This window comes from Trachemys scripta, chromosome 11, assembly GCF_013100865.1.
Source record: "Trachemys scripta elegans isolate TJP31775 chromosome 11, CAS_Tse_1.0, whole genome shotgun sequence".
Lineage (NCBI taxonomy): Eukaryota > Metazoa > Chordata > Testudines > Emydidae > Trachemys > Trachemys scripta.
Window position 1 is genome coordinate 57,673,465 of NC_048308.1, and position 21,845 is coordinate 57,695,309.

At 42.5% G+C, this 21,845-nt stretch overlaps 1 protein-coding gene across 1 annotated transcript; it reads left to right on the forward strand.

The window, feature by feature from the left end:
• Positions 1-126: 126 nt before the first annotated feature.
• CNBD2 (cyclic nucleotide binding domain containing 2) lies at positions 127-21,039 on the forward strand. Its single transcript, XM_034786062.1, has 12 exons — positions 127-222; positions 1,776-1,913; positions 2,350-2,403; positions 3,015-3,178; positions 5,573-5,729; positions 6,087-6,238; positions 8,059-8,197; positions 11,815-11,929; positions 13,017-13,218; positions 14,934-15,096; positions 19,790-19,953; positions 20,165-21,039. The coding sequence occupies exons 1-12, from the start codon at positions 127-129 to the stop codon at positions 20,505-20,507; spliced, it is 1,887 nt and encodes a 628-aa protein (XP_034641953.1). The 3' UTR covers positions 20,508-21,039.
• The last annotated feature ends 806 nt before the right edge of the window (positions 21,040-21,845 follow it).

A 21,845-nucleotide genomic window follows, 5' to 3' on the forward strand; every position in this document is an offset into this window, starting at 1 on the left:
CGGATTCCAACTTCCATGGCCACCGTCCTGCTGTCTGTATCAACCAACACCTTTTCTGGGGTCTGTTGAGCGTCGGCATCGGGCGCCTTAACCCAGCGTTCGGTAATCAACTAGCCCTGAAAATGGATGGCGCTGGAGCGTCGGGCCCATACCCGGCCGTCGCCGGCACTGAGAGCCGCGGGGGCTACGCCGCAACGAGTAGGAGGGCCGCAGTTTTATCTGGTAAAGTTGATGATTACCTGTTTCCTTCTGAAGCACATGGCATTGGCCACTGTCAGAAGACAGGATACTGGGCTAGATGGACCTATGGTCATTCTAATGTTCTTATTTGTGTTTTGGGAAGCCGGTAGTCAAGGTCTATTTTTTTTAAGGGGTTGGCATTCATGAAACTGTTTACAATTCAGATTATTTAGCCATGTTTGTCATATTTCAAATGTGTCTTCCATACAGTGTCTTCGGTGTTCTGCTTACAAGGTGATTGTGAACCATTCAGCATGTGTTAGGCTAATGGGGTTTCTCTAGTTTCTCGGAATGACTCTTTTGTTACCATTAAGGAGACATTTTGTTCCCAATGAGGTGAGGTGATTGGCTGCTGGTCTAAAAAAGGCAGAACACTCTGCACCACTGTCCAAATAGCTGCTTATTTTCCCCCTTCCGTTTGGTATAATAGTGGTAATGTTAATAGAATGCACTTTTGCTCTCCCCAAAAGTCTGTAACCACATCAAAAATCAATGTCTGCTTTCCTTTGGCATCCATTCTCCAGCCTTATTGACAGCTAACAGAGCACAAACTTCCATTCTGTAATTGTTAAACAGCACATTAGTCTAAGCTAATTAAATTTCTCCCTTTCCCCAAGCCCTTGCCTAATGAAGAACGACAAGGCTTGCAGGAGGAAGAAATTCTTAGTTGTATTGTGATCACTTAACTTTGAGGTACCAGATATGAAGGCAATGGAGAGTAAAAACATACGCACAGTGGAGCTTCAGATCCAATCTTTAGTCATTTTTCCAAAGGTACCTATGCGGTCTGTGTCTTTTACACTGTGGCAGCAGTTGTACAGCTTTTCATGCCAATAAAGTATAATTGAACTGGATTTGTAGCCGTGTACACTTAGGGCGGCGTATAGAGTACTTACACTGCATGTCCCCCTAGCATGGGTATGAATAACAATGTAAAGGTGAGGCACCGCTTAGCCAAGTAGAATAACAACAAACCTGAACCTTAGGGTATATAACCTACATGGCGCTTTACCTGCTCAAGCTCTGCCTCCCCCATCTTTGCTGCTATTTTTAGCAGTGTAATGTCCCGCTGCCTCCCTGCTTCTGGAGCCTTTCCCTGCCACAGGGAAGAGGCAGCAGTGAAAGGCTGTATACTGCTGTGTGTTGCTATATGTAGCATACACGCCACCAGCAGTGCAGACAAGGCCTTAGTTAAATTAAATGGTAATGGTTATTATTTGTATTTCAGTAGCTTGGTGGCTCTAACCACCAGATCTAACCAGATCAGGGCCCCATGGGACTAGGTGCTGGGGGGACACATAATGAGAGACCAAAAAGTTTACAATCTAAACGGGTAAGACAGACAAAGAGTGGGGAGGGGAAACAGAGCCACAGAGAAGTGAAGTGACTTGCCTAAGGTTACAAAACGGGGCAGTGACAGAGCCCAGGTCTACTAATGCCCAGTCTATCACCTAGACCATGGTGCCTCCCATTATAAATACAAATGCTTATACTTTAATTTGGACTTAATGATTTCCTGTGCTTGTTCTTTTAAGACTTTCTACAGACTTGCTTTGGATATCGTGATCATGAACAGGGTGTGCAGGATATTCCGGAAGGGACTGATGGGGTTCAGGGGATTTCAGTTCATTGATATGACTGCCCAGGAATCCCTGACCTTTGGTATGGAAGAAGTAAGGGATTTTACAACATAGAATAAAATCATCCTCTTCCTTTTTTATAATGATTTCTCTGTGTTCTGTTCAAATGTGGCAGTTATCCAGGCTGCTGTGAGCATTTACATCAAAGCCTGACCAATTGCCATCACAGAAAAGGCTCAGTTCTAGGAACCAGTTCTAGAATCCTCCTGATTCTGCATTGCCCACTATGTATATTTTAATTTAAATATATTGTTTTTCTCAGTAAATCTGATGGGCTTTTATTTTAAATCCTTTCCAATGTGTGGTGTTTTTTTTTTTATCGAAGAGGTGAACTAAAGTTAAAATATGTTTGTACAATAGTTTTTCAGAAGCTTGCCTTGTCACTGAAATGTTTGTGTATTTCACTAGCTCTGTGATATTTCTAATGCAATCAATGCCTCTCCCTTTTCATCACCCCTCTTTTATTCAGGACAAGAAATATACCAAACTGTCCTTCGACCACAATGAGTTCAAGATCAGAAAGGTCTGAATGCACTTTCTCTTGTTTTTTACAGCAAGGTCTCCTTTCATCTACAGTGCAAGACACTGAAATATGTTAAGGGTCCCCATGCGAGAGGAACAGGAATTTGTGAGTTCCAGCAAACACAATGGGGAACTCACTCCTGTCATGCAACGACACGTCAATTGTCCATCTATTAAACCTTGTTTGTCATTTGACATGTCCTTCTGAATACTTCCAAAGAAACCATTTCACAACATTTACAGATATATAGAATTTAAGAGTGCGACATAAACACAAGCAATTGAATCCAAAACATTCTTCAGAAAGTATTGTGCCTGCACAGACTTTGTTTAGCCAAGGGCAGTATGGGCAGGAATAGCTCAACCACTGTAAATTGTAAGTTGTTTTCCTTGTCTGTGCTTGGGCTTTGCAGTGGACCATATAAATTGGTTTCTGGACACTGATGGCTGAGTTTCAAGTGAAATGGAAAACAGACAATTTGGGATTAGGTCTATTACGTCTCTGGAAGATGACATGGTTCAGTCTTCTGGAGCGCAAATTCTTTTTGTCTTTTTTTTTTTTTTTTCTCATTTGAGACTCCTTAATTTAATGAGTATGTGACGTTTTGTCAGGATCACTTTCCTCTCAGGGCAATCCAGATAACCAAGAAGAAACCAGAATGGAGAACTGAGAAGGAAATAAAGCTGTTACGAAGCTGTTTGCAGTTTGTGGAAAGCTACCAAAAATATAGCCTAAATCTGCAGCTGCTTCTGGCTAAAGTGATTCGCTTTGAACGGTAAACGTCCTTGTGGGGAGGTGTAATATTTCTTTAAAGCTGTTTTTAGAATTGTACATATTTCAAGCTTCCAAATGATACCTTTTAGCCAAAAATTAGAACAATTACATGGATAACTCTTCATTTATCTTCAGTCTATGGTGTGTCTATTGAATGTACATTAGCCTGAATGATGACTTTGTGTTTTTGCTGTCTTTATCTAATTTACTCTGTGTAGTCAGTGACATACTGATCTGTCTCTCACACTCTAGAGATTTTTCAACACTGATCAAAGAATTTGGACATTCGATTCTCAAAAATATTAGTAGGAATTGGGCATCCAAATCCCCTAGGGAACTTTGAGATTTCAACCAAAAATGTCATGTTAGAAACTTTTCAGGTTTAAATGTTATCTGTCTCCCACTTCTTGCTCTTTGGTCCTTCTTGCCTTTCTCTTAGAGGGTTGCATTCACGTGTATGGTATTAAAGGGGGTACATTAATGCTGCAAAAACAAAAGCAGCATTAATGGTGTTCCTACGTAGAACTCCCTCTCCCGCCTGAATTTATTCCTGCCAGGAGTAGGAGACTGTGATCTCCACAAAGCATGGGATGTCAAGGTCAGGGAGTGCACACTAAAATGTGTTAACTATGTACCATGACCTTCATGTTGGAAATCATTCCCCATGGCTCTGGAGCCAAATGTGAACTCCATGTGGGACGCTACCTTTGAGTGTGTGAGCCCTGCTTGCCTGCCTCTCTTCCTGTGCACACCTACCTCTGAATATGGCCCTTGGTGTGTATTGTGGTGGAGGTTCCCCTCTCTGCTAGGTTTTTCCAGACTTTGAGGAGGCAGGAATTCACCGAGGAATCACTCCAACGCACAGATCTATCCCAATGCCTTTAGTAGCATGTAGAAAGCCCCAGTGTCATTGCAAAAAGCTGTTAGTCCATGGGAGTATGTCATAGGTCCAATAAGCCTAAAAGGAGCTCTGTCTCAGTCACAAAGATTCTCAATGACCCCTTCATCCTCAGTCCTAGATTAAGGCACCCTCTTCCTATTGGGCAGTGGCTGATTCTTATATGTGGTGCAGGCTCATAGGGATCACGCACTTAGGCTGCTCCTTGGGCCTAATCCTGAGCTTCAGCTCCCTTCCTGGAGAGGCATGTGCCCTCTCCTGCAGCTCACGCAGTCCCTTCTTGGGTGGCATCCCCCGACTCCTCCAGTTGGGGGAGAGTTGACAACTAGAATAAGGGTCCAGTTCTCGGGCCAGTCAGGGCTCTATGGGGTTAGAGAAAGCCATCATCTTCTTCCTGACCACCCTTGGAGCCGGGGCCTGCTTTCACCACACAAGTGCTGATCAGTGAAGTGGGACTCCACATATTTTATTCCCGGATGATGTTGTTGAGTGTTTACAGTGTTTTGATGGCCTTACAGATTTCATGGAATTTAAGGCTAGAAGGGACCATTATGATAATCTACTCTGTCCTCCAACATAACACAGCCCATCAAATTTGCCCCAGTGACTCCTGCATCTCACTGCAGTGCCTTTAGAAAATATCAGTCTAATGTTTTTCACCTCTAGTTTAATTTGCTATTTCTCCTTCTTTTGGCCAGCACTCTTTTCTCCCATCTGGAAGAACAGAGAAGTTTCCTCTATATAATGAATTCTTCCATAGAGTACTCAGGGTTTCATTGTTAAGTGATGAGTTCCCTCACAGTGTGCCCCCTAGTTACATACATTATGGTGGTTTTAGTTCATTGCTTGATTGCATGATAAAAGATTTAATTATATATGTTTCCATGAGGGCTGTGGCAGTGGAAGGGGTTGGGCTCCACTTCTCTCATAATTCTAGAAATCCCTTCACTTTTCCCACTTCAATATCTGCTCCTCTACAGGGCTTAACATCTCAGCCACCAGCCTTCTCACCAATGGAGGTCTGGATTGGACTTTTTTTGCAGCTCCTTCATTGATGGTAATTACTGTAGAGTACGCTGAGGCACTCCTTCCTAGAAGATGGGCACAACTCTTCTGCAAGGCTGGCCCTGAGAAGTGATTGACAGGGAACAGGAACTGAACTCAAGTTGCAGAGGAAAATACCAAGAACCTTCTTTGACCAGTTCAAGTACATATGTTCCTGACTTCTTATATCTCTCATATAAATAAAACAGATGTCAGCAGATATCTGCCAGATAAAATCACTCTGAGTTAGAAAATAGAGTGCTCTGAAGTTTCCTACAGTTCTGGAGATTCCAGTTCATTCCAGCTCATTACAGAGAGAGACCCTAGCTGCCAAGTGGATCGAAACTCCCTAAAAGATTAGTGATGATGGGGAGGAAGTCTGACCAGGAGAAGTCCCAGTGCAGGCCTGTTTTTCTGCTAGGTGGAAATAGAATTGGTGTTCCTGTGTTCTAGGTTTGGACGCAGGAGAGTCATCATAAAGAAGGGGCACTGTGGCAACAGTTTCTACTTCATCTACTTTGGTACTGTTGCCTTTACTGAAGATGAGGATGGGAGCAGTGCCTTTACGGACCCAGATCCAACTTTGCTTCGGAAAGGTGCTGGATTTGGAGTGAGTGGTGTTTATAATAAAACTCCTGTTAGTCTTAGCGTGGGAGGGGAGCTGTATGCTTACTAAACAGTAAAATAAATAATCAAGAGTTTTGGAAGGCAGATAAATCCTCATGCTTCAGCACTTATGCTAAGCTAACTATTGGGGAATAGGAGGAAACTTTCCCTGGGAGCAGGCTATCCCATAACCACCTTCTACAGGGTTTCCTCTGAAGGATCTGGTATTGGTCACTGTTGGTGACAGGGTGCTAGATTAGATGACTATATAAAGTCTCCCAACAAGGTCAATATTTGGCGTATAAAGTTGGAGAATGAACTCCCAGCCATAACTCAGTTTTTCCTTTTTCTCTGTATATAGGAAGTTGCTCTTTTAAAGGACGGGCGGAGAATTGCTACAGTTGTCTGTATGGAGGAAACAGAACTATTAGTAGTGGATAAAGAGGACTTTTTTGCTAATAAATTAGATGAGGAGCTTCAGAAAGAATTTCAGTATCGTTTCAGCTTCTTCAAGTAATTTCTTCCACTGAGATCACTCACTCCTGCCTCTGCCACTTAATTTTTACTTGCTGAATTGTTTGGCTATTCAAGTACAGTATGAGCAATTCTAATTCTACCAACAAGTGCCCAAACAGTGTAGTAACCTCTGTTGTGGGCAAGATTTTCCTGCCTTCACTGAAGATGTTACTGGAAATGAAGTAGCAGTCATTCTAGAGCAGAGGTGGGCAAACTACAGTCCATGGGCCACATCCGGCCTGCGGAACTCTCCTGCCCGGCCCCTGAGGTCCTGGCCTGGGAGGTTCGCCCCCGGCCCCTCCCCTGCTATTTCCCCTCCCCGCAGCCTCAGCTCACTGCGCCACCGGCACAATGCTCTGGGCGGCAGGGCTGCGAGCTCTTGCCGGGCAGTGCAGTTGCAGAGATGCAGCCTGACCCCGTGCTCTGTGCTGCGCGGAGGCGTGGCTGGCTTCAGCCGGGCGGCACAGCTGCCTGTCCTGGAGCTCTGGGCGGCGCAGCTGTAGCACCGCCAGCCACCGGTGCTCCAGGCAGTGCAGTAAGGGGGTAGGGACCGGGGGGGTTGGATAGAGGGCTGGGGAGTTCGGGGTGGTGGTCAGGAGGCGGGGGTGTGGATAGGGGGCAGGGCGGTCAGAGGGCAGGGAACAGGGGGGTTGAATGGGGTCAGGAGTTCTTGGGGACAGTCAGGAAGGGGGGGGGTTGGATGGGGCGGTGTGGGGGCAGTCAGGGGCAGGGGTTCCAGGGGGGTCGGGGAGAAGGGGGGGTTGGGGGGGGGGGGGGGGGGACAGTCAGGGAGAAGGAATGGTTGGATGGGGCAGAGATCCCGGGGGAGCAGTCAGGAATGAGAGGAGGGGTTGGATGGAGCAGTCAGGGGTGGGGGGTCCAGCAGTGGTCAGGGAGCAGGGGTCCCGGGGTGGGCGTCATGGGACAGGGAACGGGGGGGCAGGGTTGGATAGGGCAGGAGTTCCGGGGGGCCATCAGGGGGCAAGAAGCAGGGGGGGGTCGGATAGAGGGTGGGGGCTGGGCCACGCCTGGCTGTTTGGGGAGGCACAGCCTCCCCTAACCAGCCCTCCATACAATTTCGGAAACCTGATGTGGCCCTCAGGCCAAAAAATTTGCCCGCCCCTGTTCTAGAGGGTCGTAGGTTAATGGATGCTTTTTCTTCATGACTGTTACAGTTCTACAGCTTGATCTCATGTAGTACACCTCTACCTCAATATAACGCTGTCCTCGGGAGCCAAAAAATTTTACGGCGTTATAGGTGAAACCACATTATATCGAACGTGCTTTGATCCACCGGAGTGCGCAGCCCCGCCCCTCCGGAGCACTGCTTTACCGCGTTATATCCGAATTCGTGTTATATTGGGTTGTGTTATATCGGGGTAGAGGTGTACAGAGTCTTATATACAGTTGTACTGAAGGAATATTGTGATGTGTACAGTTTTCATTATACCTTGAAAGAAATGGGAGGGAGAAAACCATTTTTGCATTGTAATGAATGCATAGAGCACTAAAGTCTGTGAAGTTCATGAACGTAAGGATGTTTGTGCTTTTATTCCATTAAAAAACCATAATCCTGTTTTTTATATCCACTCTATAAATAATCTAAGGCAAGTTACTGGGGCTCCCTGGATGCGCAGGGGCCTGCCTGCATGGTGTAACTTGCAGAATCAGGACCTAATCCAGAAAAAGCACCTTCCTCCCATTAGTTTGAACTCTAAAAAGATCATATTTTCCTCAGTGAAATAAGTTTTTCCTTGAGTCCTCTAGTTGGAATTAAATGGTCATATGAAAAGATGTCTGTATTATTTCCTTTTCAGAGGTCTAGATCTCTTTGCAACATGGCCTGATTACTCAGTAGAGAAAATAGCTAATTACTGCAAAGCAGAGAAATTTCACTATGGACAAGTGGTAGTCCGGGACATCATGGAGTCAGCCAGCATAATATTCATTACTCAGGTATGATCCATCCATCCCACTACTGTTCATCTTGGGCCAGCAGACTAAAACAGTGACCAGAGGCCATTACAGGTGAAAGTGGGGAATGAAGCACTTGTCCAGATACATCCCCTTGGTGATTTTTTTTCCCCTGCTAATGGTGTCATGTCTTTATGTAGGGCCAGATTCTGACATCTTTGCTCACACTGTGTGGTATCTTACTTCACCAGAAATCCCACTGATTTTGTGCAGAGTATGTTACTACTCAACGTGAATAAGGCTCTCAGAATCTGACCTGTCAACAACAAACTCTTCACAGAAGGAAATAGGGTATGTCTACACTGCAATTAAAATCCCACCGCTAGCCCGTGCCAGCTGAGTTGGCTTCACAGGGCTTGGGCTAAGGATCTGTTTAATTGTGGTGTAGATGTTTGGGCTCAGGCTAGATGCCCAGGCTCTAAGACCCTGCAAGGTGCGAAGGTCCTTGAGCTCAGGCTGCATCCCACTGCAATTAAACAGCCCCTTAGCTCAAGCCCATGCCAGCTGGCACGGGCCAGCTGCAGATGTCTATTTGCAGTATAAATATACCCTAAGACCCCTCTAAGTTTTGTAAAGCACCTAGTTCATTTTCAGTGCTAAATAAATATTTATTAATGGTAGTTATCAAAACATGCTAGGGGGAAAGAAAACTCTTTTGCTGTGAATGCCTTACCTGTCCCTGTTCTTGTTCCTTCACTTTGGAATGGATTCATTTCTGTTGCCTCGATGGGAGCACTTGTTTGCACTAGTATATACTTCTGGGGGCGTTCTGCTCCAAAAATTAAAAAAATCTGACTCTCACAATTAAAAATTCTGTGCACAATATTTTAAAATTCTGCATATTTTATTTGTCAAAACAACACAATATAATCACGCCAGTTTCAATTATTTGGATAATTTATTTCAAAATACCTGTCAGCAAGTATGTCTGTAACAATACAGACAACAACAAAAATTCAGGAAATGTTTTTTGACAAATAGATTCCTTACTAGGCATATTAATGCAGAATTCTGAGTAATAATTCATTTAAACTACATCGCAGAACCGTATTTCCTGCACCCCTCAGAAGCAGTGCAAAGGCTTGGGGGAGTCAGGGTAATGGAGGAGCTGAGGGATTTGGAATTAATTGCTGGTAAGAAGCCAGGGAGTGAACCTGGAGAGTTGTTGGGTGTATGGGGGAGAAGTATGGAACAGGGTTTGTTTGTTTTGGGGGGAAGGGTGTGGGGGGGATTGTTAGAGTGTTGTGGTGTTTTCCCCCATGCAGACCCCTAGCCTCTCCCATTCAGTCAGGCACAGCTGTCTATGTCCCCATGTGTCCCTGCACCTTCACTCAGCCACCTCCTGTCCTCATGTGGCCCTGCACTCCCACTCAGCCCACCCCTCCCCCGTTCCCATATCCCTGCACCCGCACTCAGCCATCCCCAATCGGCCAAGCAACCCCACTTCCATTCAGCCCCCACTCCAGTCTGTCCCCCCTACTAGCCCTTCTGAACCCTAGTCTACATGATACCCTCTCCCAGCAGTCCCATGTGCCTGGTTCTATCTGTCCCTCCCCCGTAAACCACATCTATCTGTGACTATCTGAGCTGTCTGCCTTCTCTTCTTGTGCCACAGTATCCCCTGGTGGGTGAAAGATGTAATTGCAGCACCTTTCCAGCAGAATGTATTCTTTGGAGAGAAGAAAAATCTGCAGGGGATGTGAATTCTGCACATGCACAGTGGTGCAGAATTCCCCCAGGAGTAAATATAGATGTCATTACCTTGGTAACAGAAAATTGGCTGCAACAGAAATGCCTGAGATAGGTAGGCAGACAAAAACAAATTTAATTTAAAGGGATGGCACCATAGTTTCTTAAGGGAACAGGTACTAAAATTACTTAGTCATGCAAAAAGTACCCTGCACATTTTCAGGTGTAATACTGCAATGATCATCCATATTTCCTGATGGGTTACACTGGCTTTTACACAGATAGTACTACATATGAAACTATATATATAGTAACAGGTTTGTGGAATGTTAATGAAATTCAAATAATTTCTGCCAAGTTGCCCATGGAAAGTGAGTTTAAAATCCACAGAGATACTGAGTTGCAATGTCATCCATTTATTATAACCCTTATTTTTTTCCTAATTACCTCTTCTTCCTTATTGTCACTTTTTGATCCTCATTTATTGAGTCATGTCTGAATATACATTATAAGATTGTTGGGACAGGGATTGTTTTTTTAATTGTTCCTGAGTGGTATCTAGCATACTTTTGGACTCTCTGAAATATTTAATAACAATGGCACACTTGCTTGATAACACCAACTTAATGATGCCAATAACATTATGCAGAACAAAATGATACAGCGGTGGATGTTTTGCTCAAATCCAGAATAAAAGACAATAATTGGTGTATTTTTAGCATTTATACGCACTAACCATTTTGAGATGATGTGGTTTGAATGATTGTTTTATTTTCAGTGTAAATATATTGTCACTTGGCAACAAAAAATTATACAAAAATAATTTGGAAGGACATTCCAAGCCCCAAAGGCCCAATGGCCCTAATTCAATGAATTACTGCTGAACAGCTGTATTATAAAGGTCTTATTTAAAGCCCATTGAAGTAGATGGAAAGATTCCCAGTTATAAGACACTTCTGACAGCAAGTGTTCTCTGCTTACACAAGTAGTCCTGTTGTCCTCAGTGGAACTGCTCATTTGATTTAGAGGTTGTAGGATTGTTCCTAATTTGCTTAGAGCAGATTTGTTTGCTATATCCAAGATAATTTACAGTATGGACAGTACAATAATCTGTGTAGGAAAAAGACACCTCTCCAGAGATGGGATTATTGAGTACTTCTGAGAAGCATTGTTGTCTGATGGACTGAGGCGTTATCTACACTTACTGGGGGTTCAACATGCGGCAATTGATGCATCGGCGGTCAATTTAGTGGGTCTGTTGAAGACCTGCTAAATCGATTGTAGATCACTCTCATGTCGATTCCTGTACTCCACCTGAATGAGAAGTGCAAGGGGAATCGACGGGAGAACGTCTCCAGCCAACATCGCGTAGTGTGGACCCCACAGTAAGTAGATCTAAGTATGTGGACTTCAGGTACATTATTCACGTAGCTGAAGTTGCATAAAGTAGATCAATCTTCCCCCCGTAATGTAGACAAGGCCTCAGTGTGGGCCGGAAACTAAAGTTCTTATCCTGGCACTGTCAGTGAATTAATAGGTAACTTTTCCAAGGCCTCATAGCTTTTCTGTGTCTCAGTTTCCCCATTTGTAAAATGAAAATAATGCTTACTTCTCTTTCTACCTCAGGGTATTGTAAGGATTATATAATCAGTGCTTGCACAGCACTTTGAAGACCTAAAGTTCCACAAGTGTTAAGTGTTATTACTGAATGGTAGTCCATGGCTAATATAATAATACCTAACTCTTAGTACTTTTCACCCATAGATCTACAAGTGCTGTAGAAGGTAGATAACATCTGCATTTTACAAGTGGGGAAAGCAAGGCACTAGGAAATGGCTTGCCGAAAGCCACATGGCAAGTCAGAGCCAGTGCTGCAGTATTAACTTTATTCTCCTCATCTGTTTTATTAGGGAAAATGTGAAGTTTTACGTCTGGTTAATCTCATCACTTGCCCATCCTATCACAAGTGGATCAGTCAGCAAATGGATTTTCCCAAACCCAGTCCTTATTACTCTATGGAGACTGGTATGTTACAGTGATTTCCAGACATAAAATTTGGAAAACTTCAGCGTTACCAGCCTATAGCTTTGTAGTTAATGACTCATAACTTTGTGTTATTCTTTATCTATATTTTTTGTTATAACTTCGTCGATTTTAAAGACAGAAGGGACCATCATTCTAGTCTGACTTCCTGTATAACACAGGCCAAGTTAGAACTTAGCAGTGGGAGATAGAGAAGGGGGAGTCACAGATGCTCACAAAACAGAACCTAGCCCTAATCCTATGCTTTTCAGGGTTACAGACATAGGTGCTGGAGGACCCATGGAAAAAAATAGTGGGTGCTCAGCAGTCCCGAAGATCAGTTTCTCTCTCTCCCTCTCAGCTCTCCCGCCCGCTGGCGGCCCCACTGATCAGCTCCTCCCACTCCCTTTCCAGCACCTCCCGCCCACCTCAATCAGCTGCTCAGCAGCATGCAAGAGGCACTGGGGGGGGAGGGGAGAGCAAGGGTGGGGCGTGCTTTGGGGAGTGGCCAGAACGGGGTGTGAAGAGGCAGAGTGGGGCTGGAGCTGGGGCGGGAAGAGGTGGGATGGGGATGGAGTGGGGGTGGCAAGCGGTGGGGATGGGGCATTGGTGGAAGGAGTGGCGTGGGGGCGGGGCCTGGGGTAGGGTGGGGGTTGAGCACCCCCGGGGAAATGAGGAAGCCAGTGCTTGTGGTTACACATACCTCCAAGGCGCACACTACAATTGGTTAAAGCCTTGTTTTCTCAACTCCCATTCTTGAAAATCTTATTTCTATTAGGAAAGAGATTTTTTTTTTAAATCATACCGGTGCCTTTGCTGGGAAGTTGACAATTCACCCTGGTTTCGTTGGCCTCTAGTCCTGGAGCTTCATTGGTGAGCAGGATCTTATCACCATTTCATAATTAAATGGCATGCAAGGTCTCAATCCTGCAAAGGGAGCTGTCCATGCAGACAGTTGTGCCCACATCATGTCCTAATAACTTCAGCAGAACTCCGTGCAGGTATAAGGACCCATGCTGGTGGAGCTCACAGAATTCAATAATTTAGCTTTGACTAGTTATAAAGGAGTTTTCATTTCCTTTCTTTGCAGGCATCACAGGCAGAAAAAGATTCAATAATTTTATGTGGAAGTCCTTTCCTGTGCAGGATCTGAGTAATCTGAAATCGATGTATGTCCCACCTGTTAATCATCAGAAGGATGAAATTTTTGAAAGGCAATACCTGGCTTTAAATAGGAAATATAAAAATGCACACACACAGCTGGAGAAACAGGACAGAGGTGACAGTAGAAGGTAGGATGAGTTACGGGTCCCCCCATAGACTACTGATCTGGAGCAATAACAGAAGTCCCAGGCTTGCTTTCTACACCAGGACTTTAAGTAAATAAATTGTTATACTTCCCAAAGTATTTCTGAGACCCACTTCTCATCTCACTAATGGTTAGTGCTGGCCAAAGGTTCTTGAATGAAAAGTTTTTTTTGGGAAAAAGGCCTTTTTCGAAAACGATTTTTTTTGTGTGAGAAAAATTTGTCAGTTTTTTTCTTGTTTTTTGCATTTTTTGTGCTTTTTAAACTTTGGAAATGTTAATCTAAAACATTATCAAAATGATTGCAATTTTTTTATTTACTGCAACAAAAATATCAATGTTTATGATAAAAATATTGTGGAGAATTTGAGAAATTAAAAAAAGAAAGGGTTAAATTCTGAACGCTTCAAAATGAGAACTTCAAAATTTATCACAAACATAGATTTTAATTTTTTGATAAGTTCTGCTTATGGTGGTGCAAATAGCAGCAATTCCACTGAAGCGAATGAAATTACTTTGATGTAAAATGAGATGAAAATTAGGCCCAATGTTGCAAGCACAGAACAGCTTTTACAAAGAAAAAAATGTCACCTCCTTATTATATAATGACTACAGTGTGTTTCATTGTAAGAAGACTGGTACAAAAAAAGAGTTTGAGACATATTTATATATAGAGTTTGAGACATATTTATATATGAATGGGCTATGCAGAGCAAAGGGAAACAGGAATAGTAGTTATGGTGGTAATGACAGAAAAGGGGGAATGGGTTTCAAATAACTAGTTCCTTTTCATAGATGTTGAATGTGGTGGTGAGACATCCAGGACACCCTAACCCTGATAAGTTTATGGAGGGGATGGTATGATGGGATAGCCTAATTTTGGCAATTAATTGATCTTTGACTATTAGCAGTAAATATGCCCAATGGCCTGTGATGGGATGTTAGATAGGGTGGGATCTGAGTTACTACAGAAAATTCTTTCCTGGGTGTCTGGGTGGTGAGTCTTGCCCACATGCTCAGGGTTTAGCTGATCGCCATATTTGGGGTCGGGAAGGAATTTTCCTCCAGGGCAGATTGTTAGAGGCCCTGGGGTTTTTCGCTTTCCTCTGCAGTGTGGGGCCTGGGTCACTTGCTGGAGGATTCTCTGCACCTTGAAGTCTTTAAACCATGATTTGAGGACTTCAGTGGCTCAGACATAGGTTAGGGGTTTGTTGCGGGAGTGGGTGGGTGAGATTCTGCGCCCTGCATTGTGCAGGAGGTCAGACTAGACGATCATATTGGTTCCTTCTGGCCTTAACGTCTATGAGTCTATAGACAGGTGGAGATCACTGACGGTGCTGAAGGGAGAAAGTTGGGGATAGGGAGATAGATTAGGGTGTCGTCAGCATAGAGATAGCAGTTAAAGCTATGTGAGTGAATGAGGTCACCCATGGAGAGAGTTTAGAACAGTGGTGGGCAACCTGCGGCCCGTCAGGGTAATCCACTGGTGAGCCACCAGACAGTTTGTTTACATTTGCACAGCTGCCCGCAGCTCCCAGTGGACAGAGGAGAGGCTAATGCATTTGAATGTATTAAATGACAAAGTTGTTTAAATTCTATTCCTGTTGGTCTGTTAGATGTGAAAACCAATTACCTTGATTGAGGTGGTGTCACAATAAATACCTGTAAAAGATGGTTCAAAATAAGTTAACATTTTTGTAGATATGATGACTTCAGTGATGATGAGAAAGAAGTCGTTCAGAAAGAAATATCAGGGTTGTTCCGGAAGAAGCTAACTGTTCTCACACCACATGGAGAAATACCCACTGCTGTTGCCACAGCAATTTACACTAGGGTCAATGAAGTGCATAAAGGGGAACTCCTGGTGAGTACATCCAGAAGGGAAAGTTGCTATTATAAGTTTGTGTCTTATCTAGCAGCAAAAATTCTTCTGACCTCACAGTCACACAAACCCTGAAAGGCTACACATTCCTGTTCCTCCAAATATTATGAAGTAGAGAACTAGTGCAAATCAGCTCTTCATGTCCCACAGTCCATATATTTAGTAATCAGTCCTGCAGTAGAGGACTTCTTTGTGGAAGAGACGGCATGGAATGCTTTGAGAAATTCTATCCCCGCTGAAGGGAACAGATTGCCCCAAAGAATCATATGTACTTTCCAAGTCTTTGGATCACAGAAAACCCTCAACATTTCCAAGGCTGGCTGTGGTAGAAGCTGTTTCTTGTTAACTTAAGGCCATGGGGTTATTACCTTACATAAGAGCTGACATTTGATCAGTGTTGTGATATTACTTCATACTTCTAGTGCAGAGTGAGGGATGACATCCTGGAGGCCAAATTTAGGCTGCTAGGGAAGAGACTGAAATCCAGGACCTCTATGGTGGCATTCTCAGAAATGCTCCCAGTTCCACGTGCAGGGCCAGGTAGGCAGGCAGAGCTTCAGAGTCTCAATGTGTGGATGAGACGATGGTGTAGAGAGGAGGGGTTTACATTCATTAGGAACTGGGGAAACTTTTAGGATAGGGGGAGCCTATACAGGAAGGATGGGCTCCACCTAAACCAAAGTGGAACCAGACTGCTGGCACTTAACATTAAAAAGGTTGCAGAGCAGTTTTTAAACTAGGAGATGGGGGAAAGCCGACTGCTGCAGAGGACCATGTGGATCGGACAGAGACTTCTCTTAGAGGAGAGTCTATTGATAGAGATTCTCTAGGTTCTAGTCAGGATAAGAGGATGGAAGAGGATAATGAAAGGGCCACATCAGACGAGAAACATTCACATAAAGAATCGAACACATTAGAAAAGGGCAGACAAATAAACAGTGACAAGTTTTTAAAGTGCTTGTACACAAATGCTAGAAGTCTAAATAATAAGATGGGTGAACTAGAGTGCCTTGTGATAAAGGAGGATATTGATATAATAAGTATCACAGAAACCTGGTGACAATCAATGGGACACAATCATTGTGGGGTACAAAATAAATCAGAAGGACAGAACAGGTCGTGCAGGGGGAGGAGTGGCACTATATTCAAAGAAAATGTAGAATCAAATGAAGTAAAAATCTTAAGTGAATCCACATGTTCCACAGAATCTCTATGGATAGTAATTTCATGCTCTAATAAGAATATAACATTAGGGATCTATTATCGACCACCTGATCAGGTCAGTGATAGTGATGATGAAATGCTAAGGGAAATTAGAGAAGCTATCAATAATAGTGGGGGATTTCAATTATTGACTGGGAACATGTCACCTCAGGACGAAATGCAGAAACAACATTTCTCGATACTTTAAATGACTGCTTCTTGGAGCAGCTGGTACGGGAACCCACAAGGGGAGAGGCAACTCTAGATTTAGTCCTGAGTGGAGCGCAGGAGCTGGTCCAAGAGGTAACTATAACAGGACCGCTTGGAAATAGTGACCATAATATAATAACATTTAACATCCCTGTGGTGGGAAGAACAATTCAACAGCCCATTGTGGCATTTAATTTCAAAAAGGGGAACTATGCAAAAATGAGGGGGTTAGTTAAACAGAAATTAAAAGGTACAGTGACTAAAGTGAAATCCCTGAAAGCTGCATGGGTGCTTTTTAAGGACACCATAATAGAGGCCCAACTTAAATGTATACCCCAAATTAAGAAACACAGTAAAAGAACTAAAAAAGAGCCACCATGGCTTAACAACCGTGTAAAAGAAGCAGTGAGAGATAAAAAAACTTCCTTTAAAAAGTGGAAGTCAACTCCTAGTGAGGTAAATAGAAAGGAGCATAAACACTGCCAAATTAAGTGTAAAAATGTAATAAGAAAAGCCAAAGAGGAGTTTGAAGAACGGCTAGCCAAAAACTCAAAAGGTAATAACAAAACGTTTTTTAAGTACATCAGAAGCAGGAAGCCTGCTAAACCACCAGTGGGGCCCCTCGATGAACGAGATACAAAAGGAGCGCTTAAAGACGATAAAGTCATTGCGGAGAAACTAAATGAATTCTTTGCTTCAGTCTTCATAGCTGAGGATGTTAGGGAGATTCCCAAACCTGAGCCGGCTTTTGTAGGTGACAAATCTGAGGAACTGATACTTCACAGACTGAAGTGTCACTAGAGGAGGTTTTGGAATTAATTGATAAACTTAACATTAACAAGTCACCGGGACCAGATGGCATTCACCCAAGCGTTGTGAAAGAACTCAAATGTGAAATTGCGGAACTATTAACTAGGGTTTGTAACCTGTCCTTTAAATCGGCTTCTGTACCCAATGACTGGAAGGTAGCTAATGTAACGCCAATATTTAAAAAGGACTCTAGAGATGATCCCGGCAATTACAGACCGGTAAATCTAACGTTGGTACCGGGCAAATTAGTCAAAACAATAGTAAAGAATAAAATAGTCAGACACATAGAAGAACATAAATTGTTGGGCAAGAGTCAACATGGTTTCTGTAAAGGGAAATCATGTCTTACTAATCTATTAGAGTTCTTTGAAGGGGTCAACAAACGTGGACAAGGGGGAATCCAGTGGACATAGGTCCCTCACCAAAGGCTCTTACAAAAACAACAAGGAGTCTAGTGGCACCTTAAAGACTAACAGATTTATTTGGGCATAAGCTTTCGTGAGTAAAAACCTCACTTCTTCAGATGCATCGTTTTTTACTCACGAAAGCTTATGCCCAAATAAATCTGTTAGTCTTTAAGGTGCCACCAGACTCCTTGTTGTTTTTGTAGATATAGACTAACACGGCTACCCCCTGATAAAAGGCTCTTACGTAAATTAAGTTGTCATGGGATAAAAGAGAAGGCAGGTTCTTTCATGGATTGAGAACTGGTTAAAAGACAGGGAACAAAGGGTAGGAATTAATGGTAAATTCTCAGAATGGAGAGGGGTAACTAGTGATGTTCCCCAAGGGTCAGTCCTAGGACTAATCCTATTCAACTTATTCATAAATGATCTGGAGAAAGGGGTAAAAAGTGAGGTGGTAAAGTTTGCAGATGATACTAAACTGCTCAAGATAGTTAAGACCAAAGCAGACTGTGAAGAACTTCAAAAAAGATCTCATAAAACTAAGTGACTGGGCAACAAAATGGCAAATTAAATTTAATGTGGATAAATGTAAAGTAATGCACATTGGAAAAAATGACCCATACAATAACAATAGGATGGGGGCTAATTTAGCTACAACAAATCAGGAAAAAGATCTTGGAGTCATCATGGATAGTTCTCTGAAGATGTCCACGCAGTGTGCAGAGGCGGTCAAAAAAGCAAACAGGATGTTAGGAATAATTAAAAAGGGGATAGAGAATAAGACAGAGAATATATTATTGCCCTTATATAAATTGATGGTACGCCCACATCTTGAATACTGCGTACAGATGTGGTCTCCTCATCTCAAAAAAGATATACTGGCACTAGAAAAGGTTCAGAGAAGGGCAACTAAAATGATTAGGGGTTTGGAACGGGTCCCATATGAGGAGAGATTAAAGAGGGTAGGACTTTTCAGCTTGGAAAAGAGGAGACTAAGGAGGGATATGATAGAGGTATATAAAATTATGAGTGATGTGGAGAAAGTAGACAAGCAAAAGTTATTTACTTATTCCCATAATACAAGAACTAGGGGTCACCAAATGAAATTAATAGGCAGCAGATTTAAAACAAATAAAAGGAAGTTCTTCTTCACACAGCGCACAGTAAACTTGTGGAACTCCTTATCTGAGGAGGTTGTTAAGGCTAGGACTATAACAGTGTTTAAAAGAGAACTGGATAAATTCATGGAGGTTAAGTCCATTAATGGCTATTAGCCAGGATGGGTAAGGAATGGTGTCCCTAGACTCTGTTTGTCAGAGGGTGGAGATGGATGGCAGGAGAGAGATCACTTGATCATTACCTGTTAGGTTCACTCCCTCTGGGGCACCTGGCATTGGCCGCTGTCGGTAGACAGGATACTGGGCTAGATGGACCTTTGGTTTGACCCAGTACGGCTGTTCTTATGTTCTTATGATGCCAGATGACCTCATGGAGGACAGTTTCTGCATAACCACAAACTCTGGGCTGTTGTGTTCCACTTATTAAGGTAGCCAGGGAGGAGACATACCTGGACTGTTTGCCTTGGTTATCCCCTAGGAATTCTCTGCTGATGGAGATCCTATGGAGTCCAAGCAGAAACTTACATCCGCTTCCCCTCTGACAAAAACCATGAGGGAGAGCAGCCAGTGATAACACCAATTGCTCTTCCTCAAGATGAATTTCCTCTGGTGTCCAGGTTGGTGCAGGGATGTGGTAATTGAGACCTTCCCGGCCTTGCTTGGGTGTCTCTTCTAAACAATGTTTATACAGTAGCAAAATCTCCTTCAAAATCTAGAAAAAAAATCACTATTTAGCCGTAAAGAATTTCCAAAATGACAAATTCTCAAACTACCTCCTAAATGATATATATATATTTTAAAGTTTACTGTCAAATTCTGTACGACTCAACATAAACAACATATTCAGATGTGTGTATGTACCGGTACACCAATCCAGAGTACATGATGATGTGCAGATAGCTCTTTATTGTTTTGTTTACCCGTCAGGGGATAAGCCAGCATCTTCTACCTGAAGATAAGCAAGATAATCGGAGCATGGTTTTGGTCAGTCAGGGAGCTGAGGTCATTCGGTTGAAAAAGGAGAAGTTTGAGGAATTAGCAGATCATACAACAATAATGAATTTACACAAATTACAGCCGAAGTATCCCAGGTAAGTGAAGTTAATGCGTCTGGAGAGAGACATGTACCCATGAACTAGTGCTCAACAAAATAAAAAAGCTTGTTGGCTATTATTTACCCAAACTCATTCTCACTTGATTAGAATTCAAGGGTGAAATTTTGGCTCTGATTAAATCAGTGGGAGTTTTACCATTGACTGAAATGGAGCCAGGCTTCCACCAAGTGTCTTTGATCCTTTTCAGTGACGATGAGCTGTGTCAAAGCTTTCTGGAACAGAACGACTGGAAAATATTCAAGAAAGATCTGATGAATCTTTTCCTTGAGCGAAAACTCACAATGATGGCAAGTTCTCAGCATGTGAAGCCCAAGAAAGATATTTATAGTTCCTGGAGTGTGAATCAAGCAGGTATTCTAGACCTGACCACTACCCACCATCATCTTCCAACAGGCACTCAAGGACTACAGCACAGATACGTCCCTGTCCACATAGGACAGAGAGAGGATTCTGAGGGCCTGCCAAATATTGAGCTAAGGTTGATTCATGGCATAGCTGTACCACGGCCTAGTTTGAAAGGATTGTTCTAGTGAGTTTGAGGAAATCCGCATAGAGGCAGTTTGAGAAGCCCAAAAGTGAAACCACAAATTTTTTATTTGAATGTTACAAAAATACTTGAATTTTAAATAGAAGTAGTTTTCCTCCAATTTCTATGCAACAAGTAAATGTTCCTGCCTGGATTTCTGCTGTGAACTCTGAAGTAAACTTATTTTTCACTGTGGTAATCTGATTTCTATTAGCTTTGAGAAGGAAACCTGTTTTCACCATTTTGTTTTTCTCCGCAAGATGGATATTTTTATAGAAGGTTAAGATTTTCTGTTATTTATATTTGATCCTAAGATACCTTCACATTCTAAACAACATATTTAATACAAATAGAAACTGAACAAAGATTTTAACACGTCTCTGAGTTCAGTTGATCGGGAAGCCATGTGAAGTTTAAAGTGTTCATTGACCACTGCTGTAGTTTTTGTTGTGCTTCAGTATATTTGGGATGCTGATAATATGGCTTAAAGTTTAGACTGTTAAAATGTGTTTCACACAGTCTTACATGTTTGAGTTTCCAACACCGCAGATGAAATTTTAAATTAAAGTTTTCAGTTAAATACAAAATAATTAAAACATTTCTATTAATATTTTTTTAAATCGTAATGTGTGATCATTATTATAAAGAGTGAGATTTTAGAAATATATTAACAGACTGAAAAGATGTGCTCTTTCCCCGTGTCTTCCCTCTCAAAAGCAGTTTTGAGAACTATTTGCCATTTATGTCAGGCTTGCACCAGTAAAATATATTTCTGGTACCTTAGTCAACATAAACCAGATTGAGGCCCTGATCCTGCAAAGATTTACATGTGCTTAACTTTATGCAATGTGAGTAATCCTAATTAAGTCAACATGACTTCTCGCAGTGCAAAAGCATGTGAGTAAGTCTATGCAGGATTGACTATTTTTCTCTGTGTTACCTATACAATGTAGTGTATGAAAACACATGTATGCTAAGGCTGAAAATGATCAAATAGTATTTTTATCTCAACGGATGTGAATACGTTAGTAAGACAAGATATGGTTTTAAAGAAAGAATAGCCACTTAAATGTATTTGTACAAATGTTAGTTTCCAAGAGAATTAGTCAGAAATGGGGAAACCTTTTCTTTTGTCATTAACGATTAAAAGTACGAAAAAGGTAAAATATGAGGTGAAGGCGCATGCTGATCTCTCAAAAGGAAAACAGTTTGAAGAGCTGATGATTCATTGAGTCTGATCTTGTAATTTATGTGCATCTGTTATTTGCATGCATGAGGACTTTAGAATTGTACCTTTGGTTAGGACACCTATAGGAATACATATCCTAAGTGGCTACATAAT